Consider the following 14,307-nt stretch of genomic DNA (forward strand, 5'->3'; position numbering starts at 1 on the left):
CTGATCTCGAGCGCGTCTGTACGAGTAAAGATACATGGTGGTCTTGTCCCAGGGCGGGCTCTGTCAGAAGAAAGCAAGCCTGCTTGGGGGCGCTTCTCCAAGGTGGAGCGAGGAGTAGCCAGGAACCAATCACACATTGGCTCCTCTGATCCGTTGTTACTCCCCCACCTTTTTTTTAAACGGTACTTCGTGCGTCATTCCCCAGCTCGCTGCCAATCGCTCCTTGAAGTAATTGTATCCATTTTATGATGTCCCTCCACAATCCGTTGGTTATCACAGTACGACTACTAGAGAATTACCAGTTACAGTAACCACATTATGCGGCTTTCTCGATCTTTATTATAGTGGATATCCAATGGCACTGGCACATCCATACTTCCAGGGAAAGCAAGGTATATTTGGCCTCTACATCCAGAGCATTCTATCAGAAGCAGGATGGAAAGATAAAGAGAAAGACTTGGAGGTAAGAGAAGATTTGAAGCTGTTAATTTAACGAGCTAGCTATAAACAAGTATCCACTGGAAACGGAACATCTAGCTAGCCAATGATATCTCGCTTTTGCCATCCCCGTTTTGGTTGGCAATCAGGTCTCCGTGAGTCTCCATATACGCTCCCGAAGAGGTCCATGCACGCGTTCATCTTCCATACGGAGCCCTCTTCCGTATGGAACCAGTGCTCAAGCTCAAAGCCATCTGACAAGGTGATATCGTTATAGATGAAAAAATCGATCACCCAGAGATCGTTTGGGATACTGTCGAGAGTCAAGGATAGACACAGCATGTCTCCTAGGAACTAAACTGTTCCCAGGGACAGTCCAGTGACTCCCAGGAGCGGGATGTGGGGCTCCCAGGAACACCAACCACGTTCCCCGGAACCGCCCAGAACCCAGGAACTGCAAGTGGGATCCCAGAGCCAGGTCCCTGAGGGCCAAATTTGGATTTTTCTCTTATTTTAACACAATAGTTTTAATACCAATAGAGCCAGTCTGATACCTGGGGGTTTTTTCGCTTCTCTTATTTTATTACCACTGAAGTATTTGACACCCCAGTTGTACATATTAAAACCACACAGGTTTCCAACTGGTGTGAAGTAGGCTTGCTACATCGAATGGCTTTCTAGCGCCATGCTTCTGATGTGCATCACGTGCGGAGTCGCTGGCCATGCTCGAATCCGATGCAGGGACTTCAAAAACAAGAATAGACCGGCCATGAATCAACGAAGCCATTGTCCCGGTATCCGAACTGCCCGTGTGAAGCAGCACAAGGATCCAAATGTTAGGCAGGAGTCTGTGATGAAGGACCGCTCTTTGTCAATTCTCGGGATTAGTCTAACAGCTTGGGAAGTGGATTCGGAGTCTGCCTTCGAACCAACGAAGTCCCTGTACCCGACTCAGCACTTGTGTTTCGTAATGAGGAACGACAAAATTCTGAGTAGGTTCAGAAAGGACGGGGCTATACGAATGAGAAAGAGTATTGTCAGTAAGCACCCCACTGCAATGGCGTAAAATATCGTGATTTCTATTGTCAGTCAGGATATAGGTATTATATACTTTTCAACTATTGCAAGGAAACCACGGCGCTTTATACTCCTAGGATAGTAATCCTTACCAGTAGGATGACTAATATTTATGCCGGAAGCAACAACTCGTTCAGCGTTACCACGTTTATTTCTCAGGTACCTATATCGCTGCTTGGAACCGTTGTTACACTAAGGTGTATATCTCTTATGATATGGTCTATTGCAGGGCGGCTTATCTTCCTTTCCCTACCCTAATTTGGCGGCTCTTCCCGGTCAAGCTTCGAGCCTCTTCCTGCTTTATTTATGAAGCTCAAAATGATACTGTGGACTACTGTGGTATTTGGCTTGGCACAGCCTCTGATATACTTCTTGATATAGCAAGTAAGAGAGTGAAAGGAAAAGTAACAACTGTTTTTCACAAAAATACCTATGGGCGAAAATATACTGCAATAAGGATTGAAATACACTTGAATGCTCTAGTATATAGCAGTTGCGTTATAAAGTGCCTATCGTTGCTCCCTGAACACTGTCTCCTCCCTGGTTTTCTCTAAATCACGATCTGTTATCACAGTCGGAGTCGGGTAATAAGAGCTCTGGTAAGTCAGCGCTCCGCCTGGTAGATAATACCATGTAGTTTATATACTAATTGCGAAGTAAGAAAAGCCCAAAAGCCCGAAGTATCCGCCGACAAGATATACACCTGACCGGTCTCCCGTATACGAATACCTACGTATATATCTGCGTTGTATATCCTACTATATTCGCATGCCTTTTTCATCAGACTTGTTTTGCGACGGCATTGTTTTTGCCGTATCAATTTTATTTTCGAAATGGTCTTTGACAGCGGAGAAAATCCAGGAGCTGCTAGTAATCTGCGGAATCAGTAACTGCTGCGATGAGCCTATCAAGCAACACATACTTGGTATTTCTGACTTCAGTGAGCCCCCAAACTGCTGTTCGAGCAACTATATCCACTGACACGCATAGTCCGCCAAACAAGACAGGAGGTAGGAATAACAGATCCACCACCTCTTCGTACTCCCACAGCTAGTCCGGATCCTGAAGCAAAGCACGGCTCTTATCGGTTCCTCCCCACACCTGAAAAACGAAGTAGAGCGGACTACACGGGGTTAGACGCACCGTCTCATAAGAAGAAAAGGAAGAACAAAGTCAAGGCGAAAGACAAGACTACTCTCAAAGAAATGTCGCAAGGGATGAATGATGCCGTACCACCTATAGAAGGAAACATACCAACCGATTCCCCGTCGACAGATGAAGCGAACACAGCGATGAACTTACCCCGGGCTGGAACACCCTTGACCGACGTATATACCCATCAAGGTGGAAAAGTGCCGCACAGTATCGTCGAGAACATACTTGTCAACTGTATCAAGCTTAACGATCCACTCGGAAGATATGGCCACTGTTCAAAGCAGGCAATTGTGACAACGAAGGTTGAGGCGATTCAGAGTTTTGTGGATGGCATTGTCAAGTTGCAATACCCCGATGCAGTCCAGCTAATCAAGCAGGAGAATGCATTCTCGGCAAGCAAAAGTATCCAATCTCGATTTAACGAGACCGTGTATTGGGAAATCATCAAAAAAGGCGCCGAACTCCTTGACCCAAAGGATTTGCCAACCTCCAAAGGCCCTCTTGATGAATTCACGATGGCCGAGAAGGTCGCTACCGAGCGCTTCATGAGGGAAGCGGGTTATGGACTTAGCCTCGCTAATCAACGGCAGTGCCGTCTTTTTTGGAAACGACTGTTCGAGATGCGGAACGCGGGTGTTGACAAAATCCTCTTGTATCGCACAAAGGAATTCGACCGCTTCTGCAAAAGCTACTCGTCAGAAGCTGGAGCTTCTTTAGTAGAGATGGTCCGGAACTGGGAAAAAAGATATGCCTTCCATATCAAACAGTTGGAAGAGCGTGTGGTCGAGGAGAGCAAGGGCGGTTTCACGGGAAGACTATGGCTGAGCCAGTCGCTTGTAGCGGACAGACTTCGTGTTCCTGAAAATGCGTGGAATAGCGCTACCAACCCATGGTTCTCCAGCGTGGAGGAAACCGTCTTCCAATTGAGCGGGTCACACGAGCCATCCGCTGTTACACTCGGTGGGTTCTTTGACTTGCAGCCAAAGGCAGAAACAATGCGGAACAAGTCTATTTTCGTTATTCTTCAACCCAAAGACGATGTCTTTCTCACGGTTTGCCCCATCATTTCAGTCCAGGAAGGAGATACCCTTGGGAGATTTGCTGGAGTGATCCGGTACTCTTCAGAATGCAGCGTTGTCTACGGTATACCTGGTCCCGAAGAAAACCTTTGACTGGATTATTCCACGGTGACTGGGGCACTAAATTTCATGAAGGTATCTGCTCCTGGAGGGGACTCCAATGTTCGTCTTCGGTGGGAGCTCATCGATGGACGGGGTGAAGGGCATCTCATGTGGAAAGTCTCGGTTGTTGCTCTTCGGGCAATTCAACCATTTGAAGAACTTGTTCGCGCTGCTCCTCAAAAAGAACAATATCTCCTACACCAGTCGCCGGCTTGCGCGAAGCGAGGATATACGAAGTACCAAAGTTCCTGATTCTTGTTTTTTATTTACTTCTACCTGCTCATTAAATAGAATTATCGCTAATTATAAAGTAAATTTATGCGTATACACAGAGATGAATCATACTCGTTGCCTTTTGGAGCCCAGCTGCTTTGCACCAAAGTAAGAAAGCCGCTAAATGTACGGTCGGTTTTGGCCACGCCTCCTATCTCCTACTGTCAGCCTTAGCTGTACTTAAACCACTATTTTTGACAGAAGTGTAAATCTGTTCCTGATTTTATAGGCGATAGAATCTATTCGATCTACCAGCAGTGGAGGACAGAGAAAGGCTAACCGCTTTCAGCTCATCGTGCCCCACATCAGTCCCTCTCATTCCTAATCAATAACATAGCTACTACCAGCTCATGGCTTTTGGCTATCAGATCACTTTAAAAAAAATCTGAGACATATTTTGCTCTGTGTCCTTGATTCCTTTTTTATATTCTCGGTCCGCGACTTGACATGTTACCAGTTCGGGACTAGCGTGACTCTGAGCTACGCATATAAAGACGCTAACCGAATTGAAAGGGGGGGGGGGGGGGGGGGTTGTAAGATAGCTAAATTGTTCGCAGAGTCACAATGGTGATAAAGAAAAAAAAAATGCAACGGTTATTTAAGAGTTGGCCGATTTGCATTTTCAGCGATGCCTTCGACGATATCTAGTAAATAAACACATAGTCGTCGACGAGCGGTGCAAGACCTATATTGGTGGAAAGCATGAGACAACGTGCAGGCAAACTTGCACCAGTGATTAAATAATTGGTTGATTCAAAATGTGAGTACAGAAAGAAAAAAAAAGGACCAAATCATTCATGTTCTGTTTAAACACAATGCTTAACCCGGACTTGGATCCCGAGTAGACAATTACACGTAAATTCTAAGGCTGCTGGCCATATTATTGCCTTATTACAGGCTTTAGATGATCTGATGGTAGATAGATGAGACACGAATGGGCCCGTTATCCCTCACAGGCTGCCAATTATTATCTAGGACACTTGATCATATGTTTGATGGGTTGGTTGAAATATAATGTGTGATTGGCCTACCGCTACTCCATTCTCCACCTTGGAGTAGCTAAACTATTTCGGTGGAATAAATAAAAACTCTGTATAACTGTATGCAAAGCAATTGGTGGGAAAGACAAATTCGACCCTACGAACGGCCGAGAATATGGTATATGAATTATCGTAGCGGAAGTACATAAACCAGTGCCAGATAATATCTGATCCCAGAAATGTTAGGGTCTCACTCGCGAGATAAAAAAAAGCGGGATCTTATTTGGAATGCAAATTAAAACGCGGGCAAGGCGTAAAGACACTGTTTGAAGAGACATGACGTTGATGAACAATAACATACAACCAACGGTTATTTGGGAGTTGACCGAAAGCACATTCAATATCAACGATATTTTTCACAACAATCAGTAGAATAAACGAGAGTAGACACATAGTCTGTAAGACATCGTCGACGAGTAGTAGAAGGCCCATAGTGGTGAAAGATGAGGGGTCAACCGCAAGCAAACTTGCAGTTGTTGATTAAACAATTGGTTGTCTCAGAAATGCGAGGGTTTAGAATAATTATAATTATAATTACTTTAATGTTTTTTTAAAGAAGTAGGGTGTTTATTGAATATTATTGGGTAGACAGCAGTCTCCACTCCAACTCACGCGCATTTTTCCTAATACCTAGACCCCCCCCCCCCCCCCAATTCTCCAGCTAGAACTTCTTTTCACCCGTGCCAAGCTTATTTCATGCCACATTTTCCAGGCCCCATTCCAACCCCCTCGTACCTTGGTGGCTTAGATAGTTCTCCAAATAATTAATAGAAGCCGTGCAAGATACAGATGCGCTCGAAATCAGTTTCACCATTTTACTCTCTTTGAATCTTTCCCAAACTTAATTCTGAAACACGCTAGTCTGTGTTCGACTTAAGCAATTTCCAAATCTCGAAACGTATTGTCAGTCCAAGTCACATGATGGGCCGCTGTGTAATCTATTGGAAATATTGATACCCTACCTCACGACGTCCCTCAGTCACCACTCCAACCAATACTGACAACATTCCTTCTCGCAAAGGGTGTATTAATACATATTCCCGAGATTGCGCAATTACCACCGAAAATTTGTAGCAAACAGATAAAAAATTATGCACCTTACGTCTTCTACAGAACGAGGAGCGTGAAGACAAAACTACCGGTCTTTCCTTCCTACTACCCAGGTACAGTACAACGCCGTAGATCGAAATGGAGGATATGTATACCGTGTATATACAGATCGTCGTACACTGGACCATAGAGACAAGCCAACCTCTGTTGTGGGACACGTCATTCAAGGGGAGGCAATGTTAGCATTCCCAGTTTTCTCTTTGCGGTACTTGGTGGATGTGCTCATGTCCAGGGACCCCCGCTTTGCTAGTAAAAAATTCAAAGCGAATGGCGAAGCTGATGAAAGACGAACAGCACAACTCCACTACGAACGATTGGTCGCTACCTAGGACTATAAACTGAGAGTTTAGTATGCACAGTATGCAAAGCATATTTTTTAGCTCGAATGAGATCAGCACAACGAAATACTCATTACTGCCACTCTGCCAATATTACTCTTCGATACTAGAATTCTTCAATTCATTCCAGGCGAAGCTGGCACTACCAAAGTAGCCGAAGAACGTCATTTACAGGGCGGCAAAATGCCCAAGAGCGGATATTACCTGAACCAAATCGTATGACTCCGCCTATGAAACGTTGCGATAAATAATTTACTCGGAATCACGGTTGAGATCTTGTAGTAATACAAGTTTCGCCAATGAGACCGGGTTGAGAATTACTAAATCCCAAGGACTACTTACAAAGTCATCATAGGCAAATTGTTAGTATTGAGACCTAATGAGATATCCACAGGCAGCGGATGTTTGTCTACTAGGTAGTTATTGTGTAATGGGATGGGTGTTCGCATTGCTTCTGTATATCGAATCAGGAAGAATGAGCGTATCCGTCCAAGCGCCACATAAGATGAAAAGGTTGGGAATGTTAGTACAACATCGCCTTCCTCCCACGTATCACAAGATCAGCAGGTGCTATGGAACCAGCCCAGGACGCTTTGCATTAAAGACCTATATAATACCTCGTTCGTTCCCCGGAATCATACCATGTAAGTATTCAGTACTCATATGTCTCCTAAATCCTCAATATTGTCTTTGAGATTTTGATATTATCGCACCTGTGATTTGTTTCCTTCAACTGCCCAATATCGTTACTGAACGACAACCCTGCCCCCATTCCACTCGCTTCTATGCGGTCTTTTAATACACTCAGTGGGCTGGCACAGCACCTTGAGTCTGGAGCTTGCGCTGGAGGGTTTACCATGCTCAGCGAGGCAGCCCGATACATCGAAACTTGTCTTCAAAAGATGGGCCTGAAGAGGAGCCTTCTGATGAAGGATGCCAAATACTACAAGTAGATCTACTGCTAGTTACAGCACGGCCTATTTTCGATTTTGACATTTGATTTGCTGCCTAATTCTCTTTCTTTTATCAAAACTTAACATTGTACAGTATACGCACCAGTCTCTAAACGATTGGAATGCCGAGGTCGGCGATGATAGGAGGAAAGTCGATAACATATCATCTGGCAGTAGAAGTCTATGTTGACGATAAGATTACAAGGGGTGCACATTTACTGTCATAACATATTTCCTTTATATAACGAGGGAAGCAGACGTAACGTTGACAGACTATCGAGGAACGAGTCTGTTCACAGTTTGCAACGAATCTTCTCGAACTCCCGGTGCTATAATAACAAGTAATTATACGTATCATACCGTCTCTGAGATGACATATATTGCAAGGCTTTATGCATGGGCTCCGAGGAGACACAGTAAAGTGTACATTATGACATGTATAGTAGATCAGAGATGGTTGCCCTTCGGCTTAGCCGCCGGGCGTTAATAAAGTGTGTGTGCGTGTATGTTGTACCTAATCATGGACATGCACTTACTTGACTTTATTGTACTGTACTGTGAGCCGGTTGTTCATCAGTTTTTGTCATATCTCTCGCGTTTACAGAGTAAAGTCCCACCCCTGGCCTTTCTTACAGAAAAGAGTCCCATCCCTTGCCTTTGATCAAGGTTCATTTTGCTTTAGATCCCTGTGTCTTTCCTAAACTCGCTTTATCTTGAATAGCCTATGTATATCCTTATTTCCAGAATCACCTTCGGTGGAAAGAAGCGGTGACAGTATAGAAATCCCAAATCGGGATTGTGCGAGATCCAGTTAAGGGTTTTGAAGCCACAAAGTAATATATTAAATCACTAGGGCCACAAGTAATCAACCACTTAGGAGAGACTAAGCGCCCGAACTAGCATCCATGGCTTCTAAGGTACTGTTACATTGCCCTAGCCAGCAATGATTGATGGCCTGAAGGGGAGATGAGAGGTGGCCAGACAACCGACCGAATCTCCTGTCAGTTAGTCTGTTTGGCTCGTTTGCAAGCACATGGTTCTAGACACGCATAGCCCATACAACCGTGATACGATGGCTATTTTTATGACATTATTGATTACCGTACTAGAATACTGCCGAAATGGTAAAAGGGCGTCCTTCAACATAAAGCATTCAAAAGTTCCTGTGGGGTTCCCGTCGGTTGCTGCCAATAGTCAGAACCCAACATTTCGCACTTGGCATCCCAATGGTCTCCATTCCGTAAAAGTTGAGTCATACGATATTCACCTTGGACAACCCGCGTTTTCACAAGATTAGCAATGCCCTGGGTTTTGACAGGCCGCCCTAATTGTAAGACAAGCCTAGTCAACACCCCCTCCTCGGTAATGGAAAACTCTTGATTTCGAAGCCAGTCCCTCATGATGACAATCATTCCTAGGAGTATAGACCTCGAGAATTTACCAAGAATCGATAGACCCGCGTATATCTCAGCGAGCATAAGTTCTTGTCCGTCTCGGCCAAGCGCAAAGAGGCGTTGACAATCGCTGTGTAATTTTTTCGAAATAAGTTTGTAAGAATAACCTCCTCTGGAGGCCTGTCTGTTCGTGCGCATTATCATCAAGTCTATCGCATGTCAGCCTCTATCTCTAACTTAACAAAGTCATAACACGCTTCTTACCGCTAGGGACTGTATAGACACCTGGCTTAGCCGAGCATATTTCTTCTATATTCGACGTCCGGGAAATCGAAGATAAAAAGGATTTTTCGAATAGATCCCAAATATGGTTGCAGGTCTCAGATTCCAGAAGGACTTCGTATATCCGATCAAGTGTAAAATGTGTAGTAGTGCTGCTTCCGGCGCACAGGATCCATAATTTGTCGTCGACAGGCTCGTACATAGGGCAATTCGTTGCATCGAGTTTTATGATAAAGTCTGTAGGTTATTAGCTAATATAGCCTCGCCTAGCAGGTATACTCTTTCTGACCATCTGGAACGTCATAGATGTGTGGCCCTATTCGTCTAAATATGTATAAGAATATATCAGGATCTGGGGGTCCTTGGGTTAGCTTTATAATGATGCCATGATGGTTTGAAGAGCGTACCACAAAAAGGGAATTCCATTTTTGTTGATCTGACGCTTGCTTTTCTTTCGGAGATTTCTGGGAGAGGTCTTTGTCTTTATATACTTGAATGGGTACTTACCCTACTCACATCCTAGAATGTTTGACATTCCATAATGGCCTTGACGAGCTGGTACGTCGCAGAAATCATTTTAATTCCACAAGCTGATGTATGTGGCTTCCTGGGGTACTATGTAAAGCTCAAAAGCCCCCGCGAAATGGTGTATTTCGTACGGGCTAGGAACAGAGTAAAATGCAAGGCCATTATTTGATGGCCCACTAAGCGCCTACCGGCACCGATCTTGCCAAAATAGATAACCTCCAAACCGAAAGCATTGATAGGAATATTAATTTACGATGATTGAATTCTTTTCTATATAGTGTTCAGTTAGTAACTAAGGGCGTTGTTGCTTTATGTTAAAAGAGTAACGTTGAGCCAATTATATTTCTAATACTGGGCCCTTATGTCATTGGCCAGCTGCTACTCCTTTCTCCACCCTGGAATAGCAGTGACTATTTCGTTGGAAAGGGATCAGGGACTGTCAAAGGGCCAAAAGCATTCACAAGTTCCCTTAGGGTTACCCTTGGATGCTGCTAATATTGTGGAGAATCCAGGATTTCGCACTTGGCATACCAATGGTCTCCTCCATCCCGCCAAAGTTTAGTCATAAGATATGATATCTAGAATCCCTGGCTACTAGAAGCCATCAGAACTTAAATTAGTAAGAGACCTATTGGAGGCCCATCTCTCCGACTCAAAGCAATCTTTTCAAATGTGGGGGATGGCCAGTCAAAATAATCGGTGCTCCTCGTTCTCACGCCAATAATTCTGCCTTTAACAAGTCGGATATTTGGAGGAATGTGAGGGAGCACAATGACTTCGCCATCTGTATTGCCGTCTGATTGTGTAGAGACGTTTCGAGATCGGTTTGCTAAAGGTTGAAGGGTGAGAAAGCAACATCAAAAGATTTGTGCTTTGGAGGAAAAACTCACTGGAATAGCCTTTGAAAGGACCGACGCGCGATAATATTTCCTTATTTGTTTGGTTTGAATTATAAATTGGTGGACGCTTTTTGACTTCGGTATTTTGAAGCTGATATACCGCTGGTTCGGTTCGGGTATACGGGCTGGCAACATAGGGCATACTTTGTTCCAGCCTTTCTCTATTTTGCTCTACTTCCGATATCCAAAAGGTTTGTACCCAGTTCGGAAAAAGAGACCGGATCGATGCGGAAGAAAGACAATGCATGAGGTCGACCCGAATCGTGTAGATAAGTATATTGTAAAAGGCTTCTACAAGCGTCAAGGCCAGCTGTTATAAAGGGGCTTATTTCCATAGTTCAAGGCGCCACTGATCGTACCTCGTCATTGAACCAAAGTTTCAATCATGGTAAGTATCCGCATATTGCGCTGGTGACGATGATCTACTGATATTAGAAGTTCACTCCGATTCCTGCCTACTTCCTGTATGGGCCAGCAGAAATTACCCTGAAGGAGATGCTCACTTTGAGAATTGAAGCTTTGTCACTCTGCAAATGGAACCCTTCGGAAAGCCCTTGTCAAGATGCTAGAATATTGCTTAAAGTCTGTGGGGAATTGATAAGCAGATCTAGGCAATCGTGCCTTGATGAGAAGCTTTCCCTTAAGAACGACTTATGCGCCTCCGCGGGTGATGCGTTACATAAACTCAGTTATGGTATTGTTTTAATGTTAGCGCTGATTACTTGGAATTTTGGTACTTTATCTTCTGGCACCTTACCTTCTGAAGCATTGCAGGACTTGATTGGTTTCTTAAGACAGCCATGCGATAGCGTGAGAAAAATACTGCATGATCGATATCAAAGCATTACGTGTGAAGTGGCCCCTCCAAACTTTGACTTTTTGTTTGACCTGAACTGAACTGTCCATTGAAGTGCAAACATGTATACTACAATCAACAATAACCAAGCTTTTTCAAGCGGTTTCCAATGTCTTCAAGAGAGCCATCGTACCAATTCTTCCAAAGCTCGTGCATCTTGAATCCTAAAGTTTTTGTGAGATGTTGTCTTTTCATATACTCCTGCGAGTATAACGAATGTAGGAACTGGTAACAGAGAGCTTTCTTTGAGTCGAGGTCTTCTGCTGGTTGCAAAACAATCGGATCATCGCTGCTCAGAGGAACGAATCTTGTAATTCCATATTTCCCCAAAACCCGTCAGATACCAGTCTCAAGCACTGCAAGGTCCACTAGGAATGCATTTTTTATGATGCCAAAATTTTGGGTTTGATGCTGGACGCTGAAATCTTGGAGGACAATGGCGTCAAAAATCTCATCTTTAAGGCCCGCTCTTTTTATTTCTTCCTTGATACGAAGTCCGCTGAGAGGAAACCAAACTCGCACGGTCTGATTTGGTTAAAGCTCGGTGTTAATGAAGAAGGAAGGTCAACTCACATGCAAGCGAATTGGTACTGAGTCACTGGCAGAACCAGCAGAAGAGGAAGGCTGTTCTTTCGACATATGCATAGTGTCTTTGGCAGATTCATGCATACAACTTTGATGGAATTCTGGGCCTCTAAATAAAACCTGTCTCGCGCGAGCTGCCTGGGGAGGAGAAAAGGCGGGTCATGCAATTTGAAAACAAACATTTGGTATGCTCATAGCTCGCTGCTGTGGGTTTGTGGTCGAAGTTTCAGATGAGGGATGGGCCAGAGAAACAGTAATAGAAAGCCAGCGTAAATCAAAACTCAAAATTGATCGAGAAACAGGTTCTACCGATTTGGGTGAAGCTCGTATTAGGACGGAAGTACATGTTGGGATGTGAGAACCAGCCATTCCGAGCTGACTTTGGTGGATGCCAAATGTCATCATTAAACCGAAAATAACATTTAGGAGTTCGCGCGGTCTTTTGGAAACCCATTTTGGACTAGTGTCCTGCAATACCGCCAAGCCCCCAAAGTCGGGTCACATGTTTGGACATCCTCTTTCTCAGCTATGACATTGCCTCTTCTGCTTTCTCACTTTATCATGCTATTATGGCCGGCCTCCAACAACGTCATTCCCAACCACCGGTCCCGCGAAATAATAACCCAGGCGGTCCTTCTAATGGCGAAGTTATCGCAGTTTTGAAGACTCTTCCAAAAGACGGTCCATTCGCTGTTGCGGATGACACACAGAAGCTCGAGTTTCTTCGACAGCTATATGTGCCTCTTCGCAGACTGTTTGGTACCACGACAACTCGTTCCAAAGCGAACCATGACCGAGTCAAAAGCGTTGATCGCCTCGAGGTGCTTCCAACCCTACATGATCGTTTCTCCCGCTTCGAAGAAAACCCCTTTGAGTTCTGGGAAAGACTCATTGAGCCTTTACCACGATATAGCGAGCAAGCAGACCGGAATAGGGCAAAGACTTTCCTCGAAGGTGCAGCTCAATTAGATACTAATATCGATGAGCAACGTATTCTACGGAGGTTTGTTGCTGTCTCTGCCTACAAGCTCTTTAAACGAGCGATTCCCTCGTCAGGGTCTCGAGTGGCGAACAAAAGCGTGGAGCGATTTCTGACTGGTGTGGGACTTTCTATTTCAGACAATGATGTTGACAAATTCGGTGACATCATTCGACGAGGGCATAGACATACCACCTTCTGCCAGGAACTTGCAGCCGGTGTATTGGTCCATAAAAATATGGAAGCCGATGATCATAGCAACAGTGGTCTTGTAAATAGGGAAGAATACAATGAGGTTTACGGACCCTTATTCTTCTCATCTATTCCAGATAGCATGTGAGCTTCTAATCAACACTCCAATCCACTTCTCTGCTGACTATTCAAGATGGGACGATAAAGGTCTCATTGGAGAAGATTTCGATCTGACTATCCAACATCTTCGAAAAATCGACATCATAAGGAAATCTGAAGATTCAAATGCAGCTCGTATGGCTAAGTCCCTGCTGGATTTTCATGCCAACTTCATTTGGATGGCCGAACTCGACCCGGGGCAGAGCTCATCGGGCAAAAGAAAGCACAATACGAAGATACATACAAGAACTGGCGGAAAGAGAAGTAAGAAAGGGGTTCCAGAGTCATTTCCTACTCTCGAGACCGACAACCTAGGAAGTACCAAACGACTTGGAGAATTCATTCCAGACGCGCAGCTACTCACGGCATCGGCAAGTGAGAGATCTTGCATGCCCAATGATATAGGGTCTACTTCAAACTCTCTTGCGGGGCAGGCCTCAGAAACCAATCAGTCCAGAGCAGGTCCAGCGCAACAAGAGGAACAGGAATCTGGAAATAACACACAAGGATCAGCCAGCAATGAAGTTCCATCCCGGTTCAATACGTTAGTTTCGGCTGCATGCTCTGCACACTCCGCCCAAGAGATGTCTGTCGAAACGACAACAATGAATTTCGTCCCTCCACAGTCACCACAAGATGAAGAAACACTTCTTGACCTCACTGCTCTTGATTTTGTCGGCCCACAGTGTTCTATATCGAATAATGAGAATGTCCTTGATTTAACGGATCTCGATTTTGTTGCTCCCTTGCTTGATATGGCCGATCTTGATTTTGTTGATCCGCAGTACTCTTTCTTCCCTCACTTTTATTCTTTTGAACAAAATGTACCACTTACTCAAAATCAACACTAGCTGTGATTTGATTGCAG

General features: G+C 44.5%; 7 protein-coding genes across 7 annotated transcripts; 2 read left to right on the forward strand and 5 right to left on the reverse strand.

Moving 5' to 3' along the window:
- Positions 1-2,024: 2,024 nt before the first annotated feature.
- Positions 2,025-2,272, reverse strand: N7479_001721 (SRF-type transcription factor family protein; the record flags this gene model as incomplete). Its single annotated transcript, XM_057249418.1, has 2 exons — positions 2,025-2,111; positions 2,162-2,272. Coding segments are annotated over 2 exons (198 nt in total), but the record flags the coding sequence as incomplete, so codon positions are not given.
- An 11-nt stretch (positions 2,273-2,283) lies between these two features.
- Positions 2,284-4,103, forward strand: N7479_001722 (uncharacterized protein; the record flags this gene model as incomplete). Its single annotated transcript, XM_057249419.1, has 3 exons — positions 2,284-2,455; positions 2,506-3,722; positions 3,885-4,103. 3 exons carry the CDS (start codon positions 2,284-2,286, stop codon positions 4,101-4,103), a joined length of 1,608 nt encoding a protein of 535 aa, XP_057113851.1.
- A 4,679-nt stretch (positions 4,104-8,782) lies between these two features.
- N7479_001723 (uncharacterized protein) lies at positions 8,783-9,776 on the reverse strand (the record flags this gene model as incomplete). The annotated part of the gene is made up of 4 exons (XM_057249420.1): positions 8,783-9,168; positions 9,197-9,478; positions 9,531-9,557; positions 9,758-9,776. Coding segments are annotated over 4 exons (714 nt in total), but the record flags the coding sequence as incomplete, so codon positions are not given.
- Positions 9,777-10,380: 604 nt separating this feature from the next.
- On the reverse strand, positions 10,381-10,915 carry N7479_001724 (uncharacterized protein; the record flags this gene model as incomplete). The annotated part of the gene is made up of 2 exons (XM_057249421.1): positions 10,381-10,598; positions 10,660-10,915. The coding sequence occupies 2 exons, from the start codon at positions 10,913-10,915 to the stop codon at positions 10,381-10,383; spliced, it is 474 nt and encodes a 157-aa protein (XP_057113853.1).
- Positions 10,916-11,599: 684 nt separating this feature from the next.
- N7479_001725 (uncharacterized protein) lies at positions 11,600-11,844 on the reverse strand (the record flags this gene model as incomplete). Its single annotated transcript, XM_057249422.1, is given in 2 exon segments — positions 11,600-11,813; positions 11,828-11,844. 2 exon segments carry the CDS (start codon positions 11,842-11,844, stop codon positions 11,600-11,602), a joined length of 231 nt encoding a protein of 76 aa, XP_057113854.1.
- Positions 11,845-11,860: 16 nt separating this feature from the next.
- Positions 11,861-12,247, reverse strand: N7479_001726 (uncharacterized protein; the record flags this gene model as incomplete). The annotated part of the gene is made up of 2 exons (XM_057249423.1): positions 11,861-12,049; positions 12,098-12,247. Coding segments are annotated over 2 exons (339 nt in total), but the record flags the coding sequence as incomplete, so codon positions are not given.
- Positions 12,248-12,678: 431 nt separating this feature from the next.
- On the forward strand, positions 12,679-14,290 carry N7479_001727 (uncharacterized protein; the record flags this gene model as incomplete). The annotated part of the gene is made up of 2 exons (XM_057249424.1): positions 12,679-13,424; positions 13,474-14,290. The coding sequence occupies 2 exons, from the start codon at positions 12,679-12,681 to the stop codon at positions 14,288-14,290; spliced, it is 1,563 nt and encodes a 520-aa protein (XP_057113856.1).
- Positions 14,291-14,307: the final 17 nt, after the last annotated feature.

This window comes from Penicillium vulpinum (assembly GCF_028829585.1).
Source record: "Penicillium vulpinum strain IBT 29486 chromosome Unknown utg000001l_segment0_segment0, whole genome shotgun sequence".
In the NCBI taxonomy this organism is placed as follows: Eukaryota; Fungi; Ascomycota; class Eurotiomycetes; order Eurotiales; family Aspergillaceae; genus Penicillium; species Penicillium vulpinum.